Consider the following 19092-nt stretch of genomic DNA (forward strand, 5'->3'; position numbering starts at 1 on the left):
GGTGGGTGGTGGGTGGTGATGGTGGGTGACGGTGGCGGGTGGTGGGTGGTAGCGAGTGGGTGGTGGTGGTGGTGGTGGTGGTGGCGGTGGTGGGTGGTGGTGGTGGGTAGTGGTAGGTGGATGGGTGACGGTGGCGGGTGGTAGGTGGTAGCGAGTGGGTGATGGTGGTAGTGGTGGTGAGTGGTGGGTGGTGGTGGCGGTGGCGAGTGGGTGGTGGGTGGTGGATGGTGGTGGCAAGTGGGTGGTGGGGGGTGGTGGTGGGTGGATGGTGGTGGCAGGTGGGTGGCGAGTGGTGGTGGCAAGTAGGTGACGGGTGGTGGCGGTGGGCAGTGGATGGTAGTGGCGGGTGGTGGGTGGTGACGGGTGGATGGCAGGTGGGTGGTGATGGTGGTGGCGGTGGCGGTGAAGGGTAGGTGTTGGTGGCGAGTGGGTGGCAGGTGGCTGGTGGTGGCTGGTGGGTTGTGGTAGCGGCTGGTGGTGGCAGGTGGGTGGTGAGTGGTGGTGGCAGGTAGTGGTGGGAAGTGGGTGGCGGGTAGTGGTGGCGGAAGACGGTGGTGGAAAATGGTGGCGGGTGGTGGCTAGTGTTGGGTGGTAAAAAAAAAAAAAACTCAAAACTCAAAACGGAAACACATTTTTTGTGTTTTCATTTTTTGGCCAAATTTATAAACTGAGACCACTGATTTATAAATCAAAAATTTTACCAAACAAGTTTTTATTTGAGTTTTTAAAATTTTTGTAAATATAAACAGAAAACTGAAAACGTAAGTGTTACCAAACGGCACCATAGTGATACTTTTTATAAGGGTTTAGGTTGTGTATTAATGCAAAACAGAAGAGTGATCGCTTATGCCTCTTGACAATTAAAACCACATGATAAGAACTACCCAACACATGATCTGGAATTGGCCGCAGTTGTATTTGCTTTGAAGATCTTGTATGGGGAAAAATGCGAAGTCTACACGGATCACAAGAGTTTGAAGTATTTCTTTACTCAGAAAGAGTTGAATATGCGACAAAGAATATGGCTTGAACTAATAAAGGATTATGATCTTCGGATTCAGTATCACCCTGGGAAAGCCAATACAGTTGCTGATGCCTTGAGCAGAAAATCGACAGGGAGTTTAGCTTGTTTACTTACTGAACAGAAGGAGATCTTACTAGATTTTGAGAGAACTGAAATTGAGGTTGTGTTACACGAACAAGTTGGGTTGGTAGCTGCCATTACAGCTGTGCCAGCAATAATTAATAAAGTTAAGCAGCGACAAAGAGAGAATGAGTTCCTCAAGAAAATTTTTGATGAGTTGGAAGTGAAACCGAAGCCAAAATTCAGTGTTGATGATGAAGTATTGAGGTTTCAAAGCCGAATATGTGTCCCGAACATTCCGGAACTAAAGAAGAGAATCCTAGATGAAGCTCATAAGTCAGTGTTTGGCAAGCATCTAGGCAATAACAAAATGTATCAGGATTTAAAGCAAAGCTATTGGTGGCCCAAAATTAAGAAGGAAATTACAAATTATGTGTCCAAGTGCCTTCAATGTCAATGAGTTAAGGCTAAACATCAAAAACCAGGTGGTTTGCTTCAACCTCTCCCTATTCCAGAATAAAAGTGGGAGCATGTGACCATGGACTGTTGTTGGTCTACCTTGAACTCCTCGAGGTATGGATCTATTTGGGTTGTAGTTGATAGACTGACTAAGTCTGCACATTTTCTACCAGTTAGAACTACATTTGATGTTTATAGACTGGCTACTATATATGTTGACGAGATTGTTTGCCTACATGAGGTTCCGGTGTCCATTGTTTCGGATAGAGATCCGAAATTTGTATCTAGATTGTGGAAAAGTTTGCAAAAAGCAATGAGAACAGAACTAAGGTTCAGTACCGCGTTCCATTCACAAACAAACGGACAATCAGAACGAACCATACAAACCTTAGAAGACATGCTCAAAATGTGTGCCTTGAATTTTCAAGGTAGTTGAGAAGACTATTTGCCATTAGCAGAATTTGCATACAATAATAATTTCCACTCCAGCATCAGTATGGCACCATACAAAGCCTTGTATGGTAGAAAGTGTAGATCACCAATTTGTTGGATGAAAGTCGAGAATAGGGCTCTACTTGGGCCCGAAATTGTGTAAGACACTTCGGAGAAGATTAAAATCATTCAACAAAGGCTCAAGATAACATAGAGCCGGCAAAAGAATTACGCAGATGTCCGAAGAAGACCTCTTGAGTATGGGGTCGATGATCATGTATTTATTCGTGTGATTCTGATAAAAGGCCAATTGAGGTTCGGTAAGAAAGGCAAATTGTCACCTCGTTACATTAGGCCGTTTTAAATCCGGTAAATGCTTGGTCCAGTTGCTTATAAGGTTGCTTTGCCACCGAGATTCGAACAAATGCATAATGTATTCCATGTATCAATGTTGAGGGGTTATCTTCGAGATTCGTTTCATGTGATTGATTTCTACCGAATAGCTCTGGATGAAAATATGGAATACGAAGAATGGCCAGAACGAATCATTGACCAGCAAGTGAAACAATTGAGAAACAAGTCTATCCCAATGGTGAAAGTAGAGTGGAAAGAACACTATAGAAAGGACATCACATGGAAAAAGGAAGATGAAATGCGACTACATTATCCACATTTATTTCCGGACGGAGGTAAAATAAGTTTGGAGGACCAAACTTCCTAAAAGGGGGAAGATTGTGATAATCCTATCCCGTGTTATGTTAATTAATCTTAATTAAGATTGTGATTATGTGGTTAATATGATTTTGAGTGCCATTTATATGATTATATGTATTTTTGAATTCCTATCTATTCACCGTAGAAAAATCTGTTTGATCTTTTGCTATAAGATTTAATTAAAGACCGTAAAGGCGTCAAAAAGCGAAATTGACTGTATTTTTGTGCTTAGCATGATTTTTAGAGCCTACGGTGAATTTTAATTAAAAATCAATTCGGATCAAAATAATTAGATTAAACTGATTGAAGTAGGCACAATTGATTAGCCTTAATCAAGGTTGATTAGGTAAGTGTGTATATATAGGCCTACTTATGCTTAAGCTCCTCATTTGAGCTCAAAAATTTGAATTATACTCTAGGGAGAGAGAAAGAGAGAGAGAGACGGTTCTAGAGAGAGAAGAGGGCTCAAATTGTGAATTTTGGCTCAAAGCTTGGGAATTTGGAAGCTAAGTTCAAGAATTAGCTATAGTTTGAAGAATTGGAGATCCTAGGTGAGTAATTGAACTCAACTTCATAAGTTTAAGTTCATAATTAAGTGAATTCAAGCAAGAGGTGCAATTAAGAGCAAGAATTGAGTTGATTATAATGAATTTGAAGTCAATATGACCATGCATGTAGAGAGTTGCCATGGAATTGCATAATCAAGCATGTAGAATGTTAAATATGAAAAATTAAGTATCAAATCATACATGCAAGCATGGTTTTATTGAGCTTCATGATTATAAGCATCATTTGTGCCATTTGAAATAGTATTAGAATCTATATTACACATGCATGCATAATCCATGTAGTTATGAAGTTTGGTTGCATGTGTTTTGAAGTTGTCAAGAAGAATATGAAATGATTTAAGAATTGGATCATGGTTTTGGACAATTGGTCTCAAATTATCTATATCCTCATTCTATGTAATGTCTTTCCATGTTTTTGTACCAAAAACACAAACTTTGGACCTTTGAACATCAAGTTTGAGCTTCAAATAGAATTCTGGAAAACCCAGAAGTCTCACTCGAACGTGAAAATCAAGCTCCCCGAAGTCTTTCAATGAATTACACGGTAGCTTGAACGGCAAACCTTGCCCTTGAGCGGACCTTGTTTTGCAAGACTCCTCGCTCGAGCGTCAGAAACCTAACTCGAGCATGAAATTCATGCAACCAGTACTTTCTCAGATTTTTGCAGCCCACTCGAGCGACCAATCCTGCCCTCAAGCGAAGAACCCTGTTTCAAAAATTTTGAAAAGTCGTTTTACGCTTCTTTTTCCGTTCTCTTTTGTTTCTAAGCACTCTTAGGCATGCATGGAACATTGTAAATGAGTTAAAGGGATAAGAAAAAGGCTTAAAAGAAATAAACAATTTGAGAATGGATTGAATCACTTGTGACCTGATATGTTGTAAATTGTGTAGGGCCAAGCGCAAGGGCGAATCCATTAGCAAAACACTGTGAGTAATATCTTAATAAGAATTTATTGAAGTATGCTCACTTATGTATAAGTTCTACGGAGTTGTTAAATTGAATTGGATATTCGTCATGCTAATGATTGAATAAAGGCCGTTTGATATGAATGTTGGGCTAAAGGCCGTTTGATATGAATGTTAGGCCAAAGGCCATTTGATATGAATGTTAGGCCAAAGGCCATTTGATATAAATGTTGGGCCACAGGCCGTTTGACGTGAATGATTGGGCCAAAGGCCGTTTGATACGAACGTTGGGCCAAGGGTCATTTGACATAAATGATTGGGCCAAAGGCCATTTGACATAAATGATTGGGCCAAAGGCCATTTGACATGAATGATTGGGCCAAAGGCCGTTAGATATGAATGAATTAGGCTCAAGGCCGTTTGACGTACTAGATAGAAACATGAATGGGCCTAAGGCCGTTGGATATGTCCGTTACGAATTTCATTCATGTAATTTCTTTATTTTGATATTATTCACTAGGCTTTTGCTCACCCTCATTTATGTGCATGTAGGTGGGCAAAGAGAGGTCCAAACCCAGCCTCAGTGAAGAATGTGAGAGGAAGTCAGTTTGAAGAGTCAGCCCGAATGTCTCACGCACGAGATTTTGTTAGTGTTCTTTTGATCTTTTGTTTACTCTTTTACTATTTTGGTGAACACATTGGATCATCTATGTACACAAGTTTTTATTTGGCTGGCTGCATATCAGAAAGTTCCTAGATGAATATAAGATGTTAACTTTATGCATATGTGTGTAAGTTATTATAGACTACTTCTGAAATGTTTTGCTTTGCTATATAAACACAGCTCATTGGACAAAAAATTTTAAATCTGCTTCCGTTTGGCCTCTCATTTCTATTGAAATATGTCTAATCAGGTTTGAGGCCACAAGTAATCTCATGATTACTGGCCGGTTATGACCTTTTCCATAGGGGTGGGATTGGGTCATAACAATGGTGGTACAAAGGAGTCTTATATAGGCTTAATTAAGAAGACTTAAATAAACTTGGCTTAAATTAAGCAAATGGGTCTTATTTATTCTAATTAATTCGTTCCAAATTGAATTTCAATTAAAACAACCATAAAATTCTAAAAATTCCAACTAACACATATACCAAGTTAATTTCGTGATCAAATGCCGATAAGGCCTATAATTCGCAGAACAAAATAGAAACACAAACAGATATTCCTACCACCGACAGATATAAACACAAATAATGCAATGCACATGTAATTAATTCAGAATTTCCTCTTAATTAGTCATTAGGCATAATTAATCATGGTTAATCGGCTAATCATAGGTCAGAGTTGTTACAAATGTAGAGGTAAAATATGTAACTATTAATCCAGAAGGGGAATATTACATTCGACCATAACCCAAAAGCACCAATATTAGAAGTATAACATAACAAGAAACAAAAAATTATAAACATGAACAGATTTCAACAAATGAATAAATAATTGCAATCTCATATCAGTTACATGAGTACAAAATTCAATTAACCGCACATCAAATTTTACAAACCCAAGCCAAATTTGAAGTATATATCCATATATATAGAATCAGAACAACTACCAAATCAAACAAACATGAAAAGCAAAATCTATTCATATCATATTTTCCTAAATTTAGAAACCAACAACTCCAAGTGAGGCAATTTTGAAGAAGGGGAAACAAGAATTGGGAAAGGAAATAGGGTTAAAGAAAGGCGAGAGAAACGAGTTGCAAAGAGAGACATAGTGAGAGATTCATACCTTCAGGCAAAGTTTTTACATGTAGAAAATAGATATGGAACAATTAGTAAAAAAGATGCACTTCGCGGGATGGTCTTCTAGGGCGGAGAGAAAGGCGAGAGAAACGAGTTGCAAAGAGAGACATAGTGAGAGATTCGTACCTTCAGGCAAAGTTTTTACATGTAGAAAATAGATATGGAACAATCAGTAAAAAAGATGAACTTCGCGGGATGGTCTTCTAGGGCGGACAAGACCGCCGGAGTTGTGTCTAAAAACGGAAGGGTTTCGAACCAAATAACATGAGGGTTTTGGCAAAACAACGTGAGCCTTTGTGGAGAGGGGGGAAGCACAACTAGTAAAAGGGAAAGAAAAAAAAAAAAAGTAACCGGTTGAAAAGCTATTCAATTTTTTTAATTAAATTATGGTTCAGATTAATTTATAGATATCTAATGGTTTAAAAGTAAGGTGTACATGATATGTACATTTAATGAGGTGCACAATCCTTAATATTCGGATAATTGAACATAAAGTCATTTACAGAGAAGACTTTCAAATGTTTATTGGATTTAAATCAGATAGGCACATTTGAAATAATTCTTTCCTGAACCTTGATCCAATCTAGATGACCACCATTACACAAACATTCGTTTCTCACTTTCCACAGTTCCCAGAAAATTGGTAAAGGTATCTTATATATAACAATTCTTGCATCTTCTTGGATTTTTAAATCAATCAATTAGTTCCATGAAATAAGTTGGCTTTACAAGAACAAATATTAACCATTCCAAATCGAATTGCATCAACTTCTCTGAATGCATCTTCATGAGCTTACAATATTTAATTGTTTGTCTGTGAGCTTGTGAACTATAAAACCTTAATGGGTTTATAAGATAACATCAAAATATCCATTCATTTCTCAGTTTATACAATTCCATGAAAATTGCTAAAAGTAATACATCCCAAACCACTTTAATTTTCTTTCTTCTAGGAAAATCGAGCCACCACAAGAGTAATTGTTAGAAACATAAACAGATTTCAATAAACAAATAAAAATTACAATCTCATATCAGTTATATGAGTACAAAATTCAATTATCCATACTTCAGATTTCACACACAAGCCAAATTTCAAGTATATATATATGGAATCAAAACAACTAACAAACATAAAAAAAACTAAACCTATTCAAATCATATTTTCCTAATTTTATAAACCAACCCAGTGAGCTCACAAAGGTAAAAGGGGCAGTTTCAAAGAAGGGGATTTCGGTCTAGGGTTTCATAGAATGGAGATGGAGAAATGGAGAGAAAAAAGTTGCAGAGCGGAAGAGAGAGAGAGAGAGAGAGAGAGAGAGAGAGAGAGAGAGAAACATACATGAGGCATGTAGCTTGCTAAAACGAGAAAGAAAAGAAAAGGGCAGAGGAATAAACTCACTCTTTAATGCTTGGCGTGGAGGAGCTTCGGTGAGATCCTATAGAGATCTTCGTCAACAGCATTATGAGCTTTTTTCCATGGCGAAGGATGAAAACAAAAGCAAAACAGGTCTCGGCAGTGGCAAGGGCAGCGGCGACGACCGAGAGAGAGAGAGCGAATAATTTTTGAAAACGTTTGGGATGAAGAAAGGGTCTAGGGATTTGTCAAAAATAATTAATGAGGGAATTTTGATTTTGACAAAATTTGGATGTTTGTTCCAAATTTTTGGAGAAAATTATTTAGAGGGAATTATGTAATAATCATTATTAAAAAAATTAAAACTTTTAGAATTTTATAATAAAATAAATTATTAATTTATAATTTTGTCAATTTATACTCAAATTTGTTTATTTATTTTTAATATAAATCCATAATCTATTTTTATTAAGTAAAATTAATAAAAAAAAGTATTTTACTCATCAACTACAAAATGTATAATCACACCATTAATTAGCATAATAAAAATATTTAAAATTTTAAAAACCACAAATATCATAATCAAGTCACAAAGTTTTTTGATATAAAACACAAAATACATAACGGTATCACTAATTGGCGTAACAAGATTGTTTAAAATTATAGAAAATCACAAATGTCGTAATTAATTCCCAAAATTTCGTAACATTAACCAAAAATTATGTAACTATCTATTAATTGGTATAACAAAAACATCTGAAATTTTTAAAACCACAAATGTCATAACCAACTCACAAAATTTAATAACATCAACTATAAAATACGTAACTGCACCACTAATTGGCATAATAAAAATAATCAAAAATTTTACAAATCACAAATGTCATAACCAACCCATAAAATTTCGTAACATCAATCACGAAATGCATAACAACACAACTAATTGATGTAGCAAAAATATCTAAATTTTTTATAAACCAAAAATATCGTAATCAAACAACAAAGTTTCATAACAATTATTATAAAATGACTAATAAATCACTAAAAATCGTTGAATCACCAATCGGGATCTCTCATGACATAGAGAAAACAAAATGTAATGACAATCATTAAATAATTTAATCAACGACTTAAAGCCATGGAACAAAAAATGAGAGTTAGAGAAGATTAACCAGTAGAGCGAGAGGAAAGGAAATATGAGAAAGAGAGATTGAACGGGCTTATCGCCTATGAAAATGACGTCAAAGGTGGTGTCGTTTTTGATAAGGAACATCGGAGATATCTACAGTGACAGTAAGGAATGAGAGATGCTCGAGGGATGAAAAGAACTGAGATAGCAGAACAGTACAACAAAATATGTAATATTTATTTTTTCAACAGTTCTATAACACATGTACAAATTGATAATAACAAAACCTTTCAAATCATAACTACGGCCAAAGGTTTGTATATGTATGACATATTAATGTGAAAGAGGTAGAGTTTCGAGATAGATGCATTTACTAGATAGAGAAATATCACCAAAATGAATAGTGTTGAAATAGACAGAGAGGGTAATGACGAATTCAAGGATCTATTGCAGAGACACAGGACTAGAGACATGAAGAATCCAGTGAAGAAGAACTATCAACGATGGTCATTTCGATGATTTGAGCGAAATAGAGACATCTAATTAAGAAATAGAGAGAGCTTAGGCATAACTAGGACAAATCAAGGGAAAGAAAATTGAGTGGAGAAAAAAAAAAGTTGGAAAAAAAATTTAGGAGAAAAATTATTTAGTAGAACAAAATAAAATTACGTCATAGATAATTTTTTTCACCATGGTTTTTATTAAAATTTAGTCAAATTATATATATATATATATATATATGTCTATAAGTGTATATAGATATTTTAAAAAGTATATCGTTTGTATATTATTATTTCTATTATATTTAATGAAGATACTATGACTAAAAATAAATCTAAAATAGAGATAAGTAATCAATTGCAATTGTCACTTAGGGATGACACTTCAAAAGTAATTGAAAGAGTTGACAGTTCAGAGAGAATGAGAGTTTGAGAGATGGATTTGTTTGTAAGAAATAAAATGAGAAAGGGATGGTATTTATAGGACTTGGGGGGAAGGGATTAATTTATACATATAAAAATAAAAAATTGGATGTTGGTGGAATTAACGGTTATATGATTGTTTTAAATTTTTGACCATTGCACTAACAGAGGGGGGCAGGGAGCCGTTGGGGTCGAGGCGAGCTCACGGGTCCATAACACACCAGGGCCGGGTCGGGCTCTAGAACACATAGCCTAGGGTCTTAGGTTGGGCTTAGGCTCGGGCCTGGTTGGGCCTACCTAGAGCACGAGTGGACTTGGGATGTGCCACGAGCTTGTGGTCAAATTTACACCCCTATATATGGCTAATGGTTATGAGATATATGATTAGTGATTATGATATATGTGATATTGGTTATGAGACAAGGGAGTTGGTTATGAGATGTGGTTATGACATATGTGTGTAAAAGTAATAAGATATATGATTAGTGATTATGAGATATGTGATTTTGGTTATGAGCAGAATGGTGCAGTTATAGGTCAAATGTTGTTTGGATATAAGATATGTGATTAGTGGTTATGAAATATGTAATGTTGGTTATGATCAAAGTGGTGTGGTTATGAGATATGTGATTAGTAATTATGATATATATGATGTTAATTATGAGTTATGTGGGTAATGGTTATGAGATATTTGATTAGTGATTATAAGATATGTGATTTTAGTTATGGACAAAGCGGTGTCAAAGGGTGTTTAGTTATGCTATATGTGTTAGTGGTTATAAGACATAAGATATTGGTTATGATCAAAGTGGTGCGGTTATGAGCAAAAATGTGTTAGTTATGAGATATGTGACTAGTGATTATGAGATATGTGATGTTGGCTATTAGATATGTGACTGGTGGTTATGAGATATGTGATGTTGGTTATGAGATGTGGTTATGATTCATGTGGGTAGTAATTATGAGATATGTGATAAATGGTTGTGAGATATATGATGTTGGTTATAATTAAAGTAGTGTGGTTATGAGCAAAAAGGTGTTACTTATGAGATATGTGACTAGTGGTTGTGAGATATGTAATGTTGGTTACGACAAAAAAGGGTTGGTTATGAGATACGTGACTAGTGGTTATGAGATATGTGACGTTAGTTATGACTCAAAGTGGTTGGCTATGAGATATGTGATCAATGGTTATCAGATATGTAATATTGGTTATAATCAAAGTGGTGTTGGTTATGAGATATGTGATTATGGTTATGAAATATATGATATTAGTTATGAATAAAATGATGTTGGTTATGAGATATGGTTGTGACTAAGTTATGATTAATTTGATTATAGTTATGAAAAAAAATAATTTTGGCTCATAACTATAAAAAGTAACATGTTTAGCCGGTCACTTTTGATGATGTGATTCAATCTTAACCTTTAATTTTTTTATATACAGTACATTTTTTAAACAAAATGTATTATAGACTTTCCCCCGCCGCACCCGGGGGGGGGGGGGGGGGGGGGGGGGTAGCAACTGATGAGAAATAAGACGAGTGAAATTTGAGATATTATTCTTACGTACCTCCGAGAGATATAATGATAATATATAGAAATCTTCTTCTTCTCCACCTTTTTCTTGCAACAGAGGTCATGAATTTTCCCAGAAACAGAGCACACAAATGCTGGAAAGTGGGAGGAAGAGGATGTTCGTCAGTCAGAGACCTATAAAAAGTAAAGTCTCAACCGGTAATAGCCGGTCAAGTGCGTCTCTGTTTGCAATTCGCTGGTTTTCGAGTCGGTCTGAGTTGTTATACATCTCAATGTATTATACTATAATTATAGATAAAAATCGAAGGCAATACATTAACAAATTCTTAAAGTTGAAGGAGATAATTTTATTACTCAAATACAAAATGGATTATCCATTGTTCAAGCCGCCTCACAAATTTAATATTAAAAAAACAAATGTCATAATCTGGTGATCTTTGACTTCGCATGCCTATCCTCTCTGCGATTTCACATTATATATGGTGTTGAGATGATATTGGGTTTGTTAACAATATTTTCAGAGGATTCATGCATATACGGTGGTAATTTTGATAGAAACTTCCATTAGACTTTGTTTTCAAAATGTAATAAGATAACACATTGTAGTCTTCATGATTTAAGATAAAGTGACAAGGAGTGATATCTTCTAGTGTTTCCACAAGTTCAGTCAGACAAGCACAAACGGCTGCAACAAAATAGAGGTAGAGCTGGCTAGCCCAGTTTGACAACTTGTTGCCCTTCACATGATTGTTATCTGTGTTGTTTTTGCTCAGTGAAATTTAATTTACCAAAAATAATAAAAAGACTGAAACACAAATTCAGAAGGATGCATAACTATTTGATATCAATCAAGTAGAGAATTGTTCTATTTCTAAAGGGATAGGGCAAGACCCTTAAGAGCATATCATTTCCAAACAGCACTTCACAAGCATTTCTAAACAATCTATCATCAACAAAATTGATCTCTAGAACAAGATAAGCAAAGGCTTTGAAAATGATGGCACACAGAAGAAGATAGTGAACCAACTTCATCACAAACATCAAGGTGTAACTTGTAGATAAGCCCTTTCAGAACAAACTGAAGCAGGAACCACTAATAAGACAATCCCAAAACACGAGTCACCAGCCACAGCAAGGTTTGAGGAGAGTCCGATATACACAGCCTTAACCCCTGCACATCCGTGGTTTGAACCCATAACATCTAGGTCAAACTTACTGGAGGACATTCTAAAAGTATATATATGTATATATAAGAAGAGAGCAAATTTTCACTGATTCATATACAGCAACATCAATATTCTATGGCATCAAAGTCAAGGAAGCTCTGTTTTATGGAAAACAGAACATGTACAAGTGGTGCAATGCCAAAGAAGTACTATCTACTTGAATCCTAGTTCTGTTTTACTGAACACGATTTCAAAAAGACATGTAACTAAACATATTGCAAGCTTGGTTTACAATCCAAGGAAATATGTAAGTTCAACAATGGAAATACTCCATAATCAAAAGGTTCAAAGAAAAAGGATACAGTTGTAATAGCTTTAACTATAAAGTCACGAGAAAAAAGAAAAAACATCAGTGATGATCACCCATTAAAAAACAAGCATCAAGAAATAAAGGCCACCCATTCAACAGTGTAAATTTAGTTTAACTACCTCTTTCTAGCAAAATCACATATACGGGTTTCCATCAATACACTTCACAAGAGGGTACATGTAGATTCTGAGATCATTGGGTCAACAATTTTTCAGCCCTAACATTTATTTAGTTTCAATATCTACCATTCAAAGTTGAGATTGCAATTGATCCAAAAGGGCAATATGCAAAGTGGAACTGAAATCAAGAATACAACAGAACAAAATATGAAAACTTTTACTTTCAATTTGCAAATCTGATCAAACAGACAGTCACACGCAGCTACTAGCTTGGGAGAAATCTACAAGCAAGATGTAAATTTACAACAGTAAGTGATAGCATAACAACAGCTTCATGAACACAACAAGGTCCTTAAGTTACAAATCTTTACACTGCTGAACCATTTCTACACCCATGGTACTAAACCATGCTAGAAGATGTTTCTTGAAAACCACGTCCACTGAGTGATGTGCCACTAAATTTACTTAAACACCAAGAAGTATTATCCTGTAAAATTTGTGCATGATAATACACCACCCTCATAACCCTTAAGTTTCTTCTGCACGAAAGCAGATACCACTGCATATGATCTGAAAGCAAGAAACAAGAAATTTCAGCTCCTTGTTTAACTCTATGCGTAAAATTACATCTGTTACATTTACTGCGTGTATTCATCATAAATAGATAATAGAACTAGAAACAGATATAGATTTCCATACAAATACATACCTACATGTATATAAAAATCAATACATGAGTGTGGGTTTGAGTTTGTGAGCGTGTATGAGAGAGAGAAGTAAACACAAGTTGAAGAAAGCAATACCTTTGCCTGTGTTCTGAAACATCAATGCCAGCAACATTGGGTAGAAAGCTGTAGTCTTCAATGCAGAGTTATAACAAGCATGCCTTCAAAAGTTCTATGCAGGTACCCAACAGGAGCTAGCACAGAAAATCCGACCCTTCCATCCCTGCAGCATCCATTGACCATCTTCTTCGATCACAAAATCAGTGTGGTACCCTCCTGTCTTCAACTTACCCCTGAATTTTTTTAACAGCTCCTGATTCAAAGGGAGCATCTTGAAACCAGCCCTCATGTTGTGAACCTGCCAGTGCTTGTATGTCTCGGGCCTCTCAACCCTTTCTGCACCCTCACAAGCAATTATATTCATAACCTCACGCCCATAGAACTCTCTCTCTAAGTTTACCCTCTCCTGACCTTCCTGTCCTTCACGGGACATAGTAATGTCAAACATATCAAATATTGAAGAGTAGTAGAAAAGCGCCTCACGAAACCGAGTGACAAAGAAGGGGGCATTGTGGGATCCATTAAGAACAGAATGAGTGAAAATGTCCGGATTCATCTTCCTAATTAACTTCAGAACAGCATCCCTTGGACTATCCACGTCAACTGTCTCATCAGGTAGTATCCTAAACCGGAAGAGAGAGTTCACAGCAAGCACCTCATCACTCTGTATACTCAGGTCCTCAATTTTGATAGTTTCCCATTTCTGTGCTATGCCATGGTATTGAAATCGAACATTGAAGCGTTCACAATACTTTGCCAAGCGACGCCCTGTCTCCTCAACCAATTCTGCAGGTCGGAAACCAGGTTGTGGAAGCTCTATCCCAGTGATTCGAAGTTCCGGGGCTCCACCAGGTAGGGCTGAGAGGTATTGGATAAGGATGGGCCACTGGAAACCATATAGGATACCAAAATCAATAATATGGAGCTTTTTTTTGGTTGAATTCATAGCTAAATCCAAAATCATTTTGTTTGAGAAGAATGTTGATATCATCTTGAATGGTGCAGCTGAAAGATAAAGCTGGTAAGCTTTCAACTTTTCTGCAGCTGTAATCCTCTTGGAAGCTAGGGTTGCATAAATCTGGCTTCCAGTGCCAGCCAAGCGTGCCTCAAGACCATTGGCAAAGATATGGGCTACCCTCTGAGACCCATTACCAAAAGGAGAAGCGTGCTGCCTAATCTGCTTAAGTTGTTCTTTGGCAGTCCTGCGATCATCAACAGCAACAGATTGCGCGCAATTAATCAAGAGTGTCCTCAAATCCACCGCTTCATTTTTGTTGCCCTGTTTCTTAGCACGAGTCTTTGCGCCACTAGATCCATGTGGTTGTCCATTCTGCTGGGAGGTCTTGGTTGCTTCAGTCTGCTGCACTTCTTCTTCTCCATTACAGCCATTATGGCACACAGGGTCCACTTTCATACCAGTAAATAGCAAAACCCTATCAAACATCTCGGACAACTCAGACTCGTCCATGTAAACTGCTGACTGCTTGCTACTCCTCTCCTCTTCTAAATCAATATCCTCCCGGTGATGATTCTTCCTACCCCTAGATCCATTCGGCAAGCTGTCCCTGCCCTCCTCCACCTTGACTACAACCTCTGAAGCCCTTTCCTCCGATTCTGGAGGCAATTTATAGCTATCCAAATCAATAATCAATTGATTATTTTTAGGAAGGAACTTGCTAGCTTCCTCCATCCCTCTCTTGAACTGCAAAATGGATTCGCTATTGCTAAACATGTTTGAAACCAGATGGCTACTCATAGAAGAGTCCATTAGACCTTTAGAATCATCACTGAAACCCCTTGTAGAGTCAAATGACAACTGCGAAGTAGGTTTCAAAGTGGTCTCAAAAGGGTATCCGGAAGGATAACTTAGTACAGATTGTTTTTGCTCTCCTGGGTCAACAATCCATTGAGAATCAATGGAATTGGTACCGTTAGTATTGGTTCCAGTACTCTGCTCACTGGAACCACCAAATAAAAAATCAGGGCTTTCAACATTTGGATTGAAGTAAAGAGGGGGTGGTTGATTGGGGGAGGCAGGGTACTTTTCGCCAAGAACGTCATATAACGATTTCTCAGTTTCTTGTAGGGCCAAAGGATCATGAAACATACTGGGTTTCTGCTCTATGTTCTCCTCCATGATTATGGAATTTATGTAATTAAGAACATTACCAGAAAAGTCACTATCATCTTGAGAGTCCACTTCTGAGTTTCTACTCGATGTCTGCGCAAAGAAACCGGGGTCGGGAGAATCGGGGGGAAGGAAAGAAGGGTCAACGGAATCGAAATCTAGCAAAGGAAGGTCATCTTTAAGTTTGAACATGTTTGCAAGATTTTCAGGCTGTAAGAAGGAATCATCGTCGAAATTGAAAGAGTCGGTAGAATCGGAAAATTCAGTGAAACGTGGATCCATGATAGCAAAATCAAAAGTTACCCTTAAGAAACCTAAAACCCAAAAATTCGAAAAAAATTAAAAGTAAATTCTAGAGACCGCCATGACACCATATTGATATAGCTTAGCAATGGGTATACCCTAAAAACAATTGAATCATGGTAGATCATACATGTATCATTGAAAAATAACAAAATTTCAAGCTAAAACAGAACCTAAATACAAGTTTGCTAGTAATTCATTCGGTCAACAATTTACCTGATATCATCAACTCAGAATCACAAACACAGAGAGAGAGAGAGAGAGAGAGAGAGAGACCGAACCTTGTACAAGAAGCTAGACGGAGCATTCATAAAAAGAGATTGAAAGGATGAAAGACAGTAATGATAATATATGAATGGATGAAAGAGAGTAATGATAAATGGATGAAAGAGAGTAATGATAAGTAATGGATGAAAGAGAGTAATGATAAGTAATGATAATATATGAATGGATGAAAGAGAGTAATGATAATATATATATGAATAATAAATCAACAATGATTCATTCTACTAAAAACATCATCACTAGTAGTATTAATATATTAAAAAAGTAAAAAAAAAAAATATAACTCTAAGACTAAAACATCACATCATTAATGGTGAGACACACTGCCACCTAATTAGTGGAAACAATAATTAGTACTCCCAAGTATTTTTCATAATAAATATATCTTCTTTTCTTTTTTTTGGAACTGAGTGGAAGGAAGACTCTGAGTGGAAGGAAGACCGCTAAAATTACAAGAGAGTCTTGACCGGCAAGTACCGGTCAACTCCGCTCTGCTCCTTGGCTTGGGAGTTGTGTTGTGTCCTAATTGTACAGGCTCCAGATCTGTATGCCGTTGACCACATTAGTGTCCTATTCGTAAGACCAATAATTGTTTTTTTTTTTTTAATTAGGTCAAGTTTGACTACAAAGAAAAAAGTACACTTATTTCATCTTTTTATCTTTTTTAAGTCACATCAATCAACATCTTCTCTCTATTTTTTCTACGCATAATACAAAAAAAGTCAAAAAGTGCATTTATTTAGTCTTCCCAAACTAGGCCTTAGTGTATTATATTATTATAATTATACTAAGCCTTCATTTGACATCCTAATCTTAGGCCAAGTTTGGCATGATTGAAAAAAGATAAAAAGTCAAAAAGCTACTATCCTATTTAAGTCACATCATCTTATTTAAGTCACATCACCTCTCTAACACATCACTTCAAACCCAACCCAAATCCAACCCATATTTCATAAAAAGTCAAAAAGTACACTTATTTAGATCATCCCAAACAACCCCTTAGCCTAAAATAGTCATAAAATGACAAATAAATTAAAAAATCAATAAAAATATAATGTCATATCTAAATTATAATCATTTCATTTTTCTTTTCACAAAAATTTAAAAAATCAAAAAATTCATCCCAAACGAAACTTTAATCCAAGCTAAGATGGTTAAAAAAGTAAAAAGCCAAAAAATCAATTCATATCCCAAATGAATCCTAAAAATCAAAGATTGTTGAGTGGATTGACTTTTTAGCCATTTTAATTTTGGTTAAAAAATTTCATTTTAGTTAAATTTTTTGACTTTTTTTAATTTTTATAAAAAAAATAATAATTATGATTTAAATATAATATTTTATTTTATTAATTTCTTAATTTATTGAACTATTTTGACCTTTAGCCTAACCAACAGGCCACGCGAATGCTCCATATCTATCCATGGCTTCGTTTGAGGCTTTTTAGTTTTAGCATCGCTGGGAACCCACCACCCCCACCCCACCCCCCACACGTGGAGGGCTGTGAGTACATGCCTTAAAAAAAATAATAATAATAATAATTCTGCACCAATCAAAAAACAGTGGGAGTGGTGGGGTCACCTCCATTGGAGGGTTTGAAGGATTATTCTTTTAGTTTTTTAACTTTTTAATTTCATTTGAGTTGGTTTTCTTTTTTTACTTTTATGAGAGTAAAAATAAAATAATTATAATTTAAATGTAATATTTTATTTTATTTACTTTTTAATCTATTTTATCTCTTTGTAAATAATTTAGCCAAAGAGTTAACCCAACCCAATTGCTACCCAACACTACAAAAAAGGAGGTTTTTAGTGAGTAGAGTTAAGAAAATTCTAAGTGCTTAATTCAAAATTTTTAATTTTTTAATTTAAAAAATAATTAATAAATCACACACTAGTATTTTCTTTTTAAACAAAGAATGCATTTTTATTCTTAAATCATTCATCTCTTACCATCAAACAAGAAAGGAGTTTTCTAATTAAAAAATTAATTAATAAATCACACACTCAAAAAAAAAAATTTCTAATTAAAAAAAATTAATAAATCACACTAAAAAAATATTTCGTAGTAAAATATTTTCTATTAAAATATTTTAAAATTTTCACCATAAAACATAAAATAATTTATTATATAATTAAAATTTCGTAATATTTTTTTTTTCTCACTATGGCCATTTATTACTCAACGTATATATCAAAACTTATTATTTTCATTCACAGTAAACATTAATAGGATTTCTTTAAGATTCAAACTCTCAACTTAATTTTTTTTAATGATGAAAATACTAAGTGTCATTATTTGTTGCATTTTAATTATTTCATAATTAAATTCATGAAATTTTATATTAAACCTTTAAATTATGCTACCATAATTACCATTTCATGTTACTTCCTTAATTTATGTTTACCATACCAAATTTATTTTCAAAATTGCTTCCCCACGATTGCATTGATGCATGATTTTGATACATTTATATGCACATATGAAAAGTAGTTAATTTTTTAACTTACAATTTAAACATTATTGATTCTTTAACATGTCCTATGCTTCTCTCCAGTCCTCCATTAGACTGGAGAGGTACTGTTGGGTTTTGTGAACTTATTTTTGGGTCTCATTTTGATAATTTGAACCATTCATATTTTAAAATTCGTCGAATACATCATCTCTGTAAAAAAATAAAGTCGATCAGCCTTTATTTAGAATGTGGGTTGACTTTTTGGCTTTTTGGCTAATTTAGCCTAGAGTTAAAAAGTCTCGTTTGTAAGAGACTTTTTAATTTTTTTGACTTTTGTGAGAAAAAAAATAAAATGATTATGATTTGAATTTGATGTTTTGTTTGATTGGCTTTTTAGCCTATTTTGTTTTTTTGTGACTATTTTAACCAAGGCTTTTTTTATACCAAATGAAGTCTCGGATAACGACAACCATATATTTGTATCAGTTTTGTATATAAAAAAAAATAGATAGTAAGAAAATAAACGGTTTATACAAAATTCATCCAAACACGTAATTTTCGTTATCTG

At 35.2% G+C, this 19092-nt stretch overlaps 1 protein-coding gene across 3 annotated transcripts; it reads right to left on the bottom strand.

The window, feature by feature from the left end:
- Positions 1 to 11732: 11732 nt before the first annotated feature.
- On the bottom strand, positions 11733 to 16262 carry LOC114318733 (scarecrow-like protein 33). 3 transcript variants are annotated; one of them, XM_082905916.1, is made up of 3 exons: positions 16068 to 16251; positions 13374 to 15797; positions 11733 to 12086 (listed from the first exon to the last, which is right to left on the bottom strand). In XM_082905916.1, the coding sequence occupies exon 2, from the start codon at positions 15763 to 15765 to the stop codon at positions 13468 to 13470; it is 2298 nt and encodes a 765-aa protein (XP_082762042.1). In that variant the 5' UTR covers positions 15766 to 15797; positions 16068 to 16251; the 3' UTR covers positions 11733 to 12086; positions 13374 to 13467. The 3 variants fall into 3 exon arrangements, with proteins under 3 accessions (XP_082762042.1, XP_028121477.2, XP_028121476.2); XM_028265676.2 differs by lacking the exon at positions 11733 to 12086 and adding an exon at positions 12762 to 13140 and having other exon boundaries at positions 16068 to 16252; XM_028265675.2 differs by lacking the exon at positions 11733 to 12086 and adding an exon at positions 12762 to 13140 and having other exon boundaries at positions 13374 to 16262.
- Between the last annotated feature and the right edge of the window lie 2830 nt (positions 16263 to 19092).

This window comes from Camellia sinensis, chromosome 14, assembly GCF_055761805.1.
Source record: "Camellia sinensis isolate YWXY chromosome 14, ASM5576180v1, whole genome shotgun sequence".
NCBI lineage: Eukaryota > Viridiplantae > Streptophyta > Magnoliopsida > Ericales > Theaceae > Camellia > Camellia sinensis.

Bases quoted from the DNA above. Each gene is read 5' to 3' on its own strand.
- LOC114318733 (XM_082905916.1), bottom strand. From the start codon at position 15,765: ATGGATCCACGTTTCACTGAATTTTCCGATTCTACCGACTCTTTCAAT.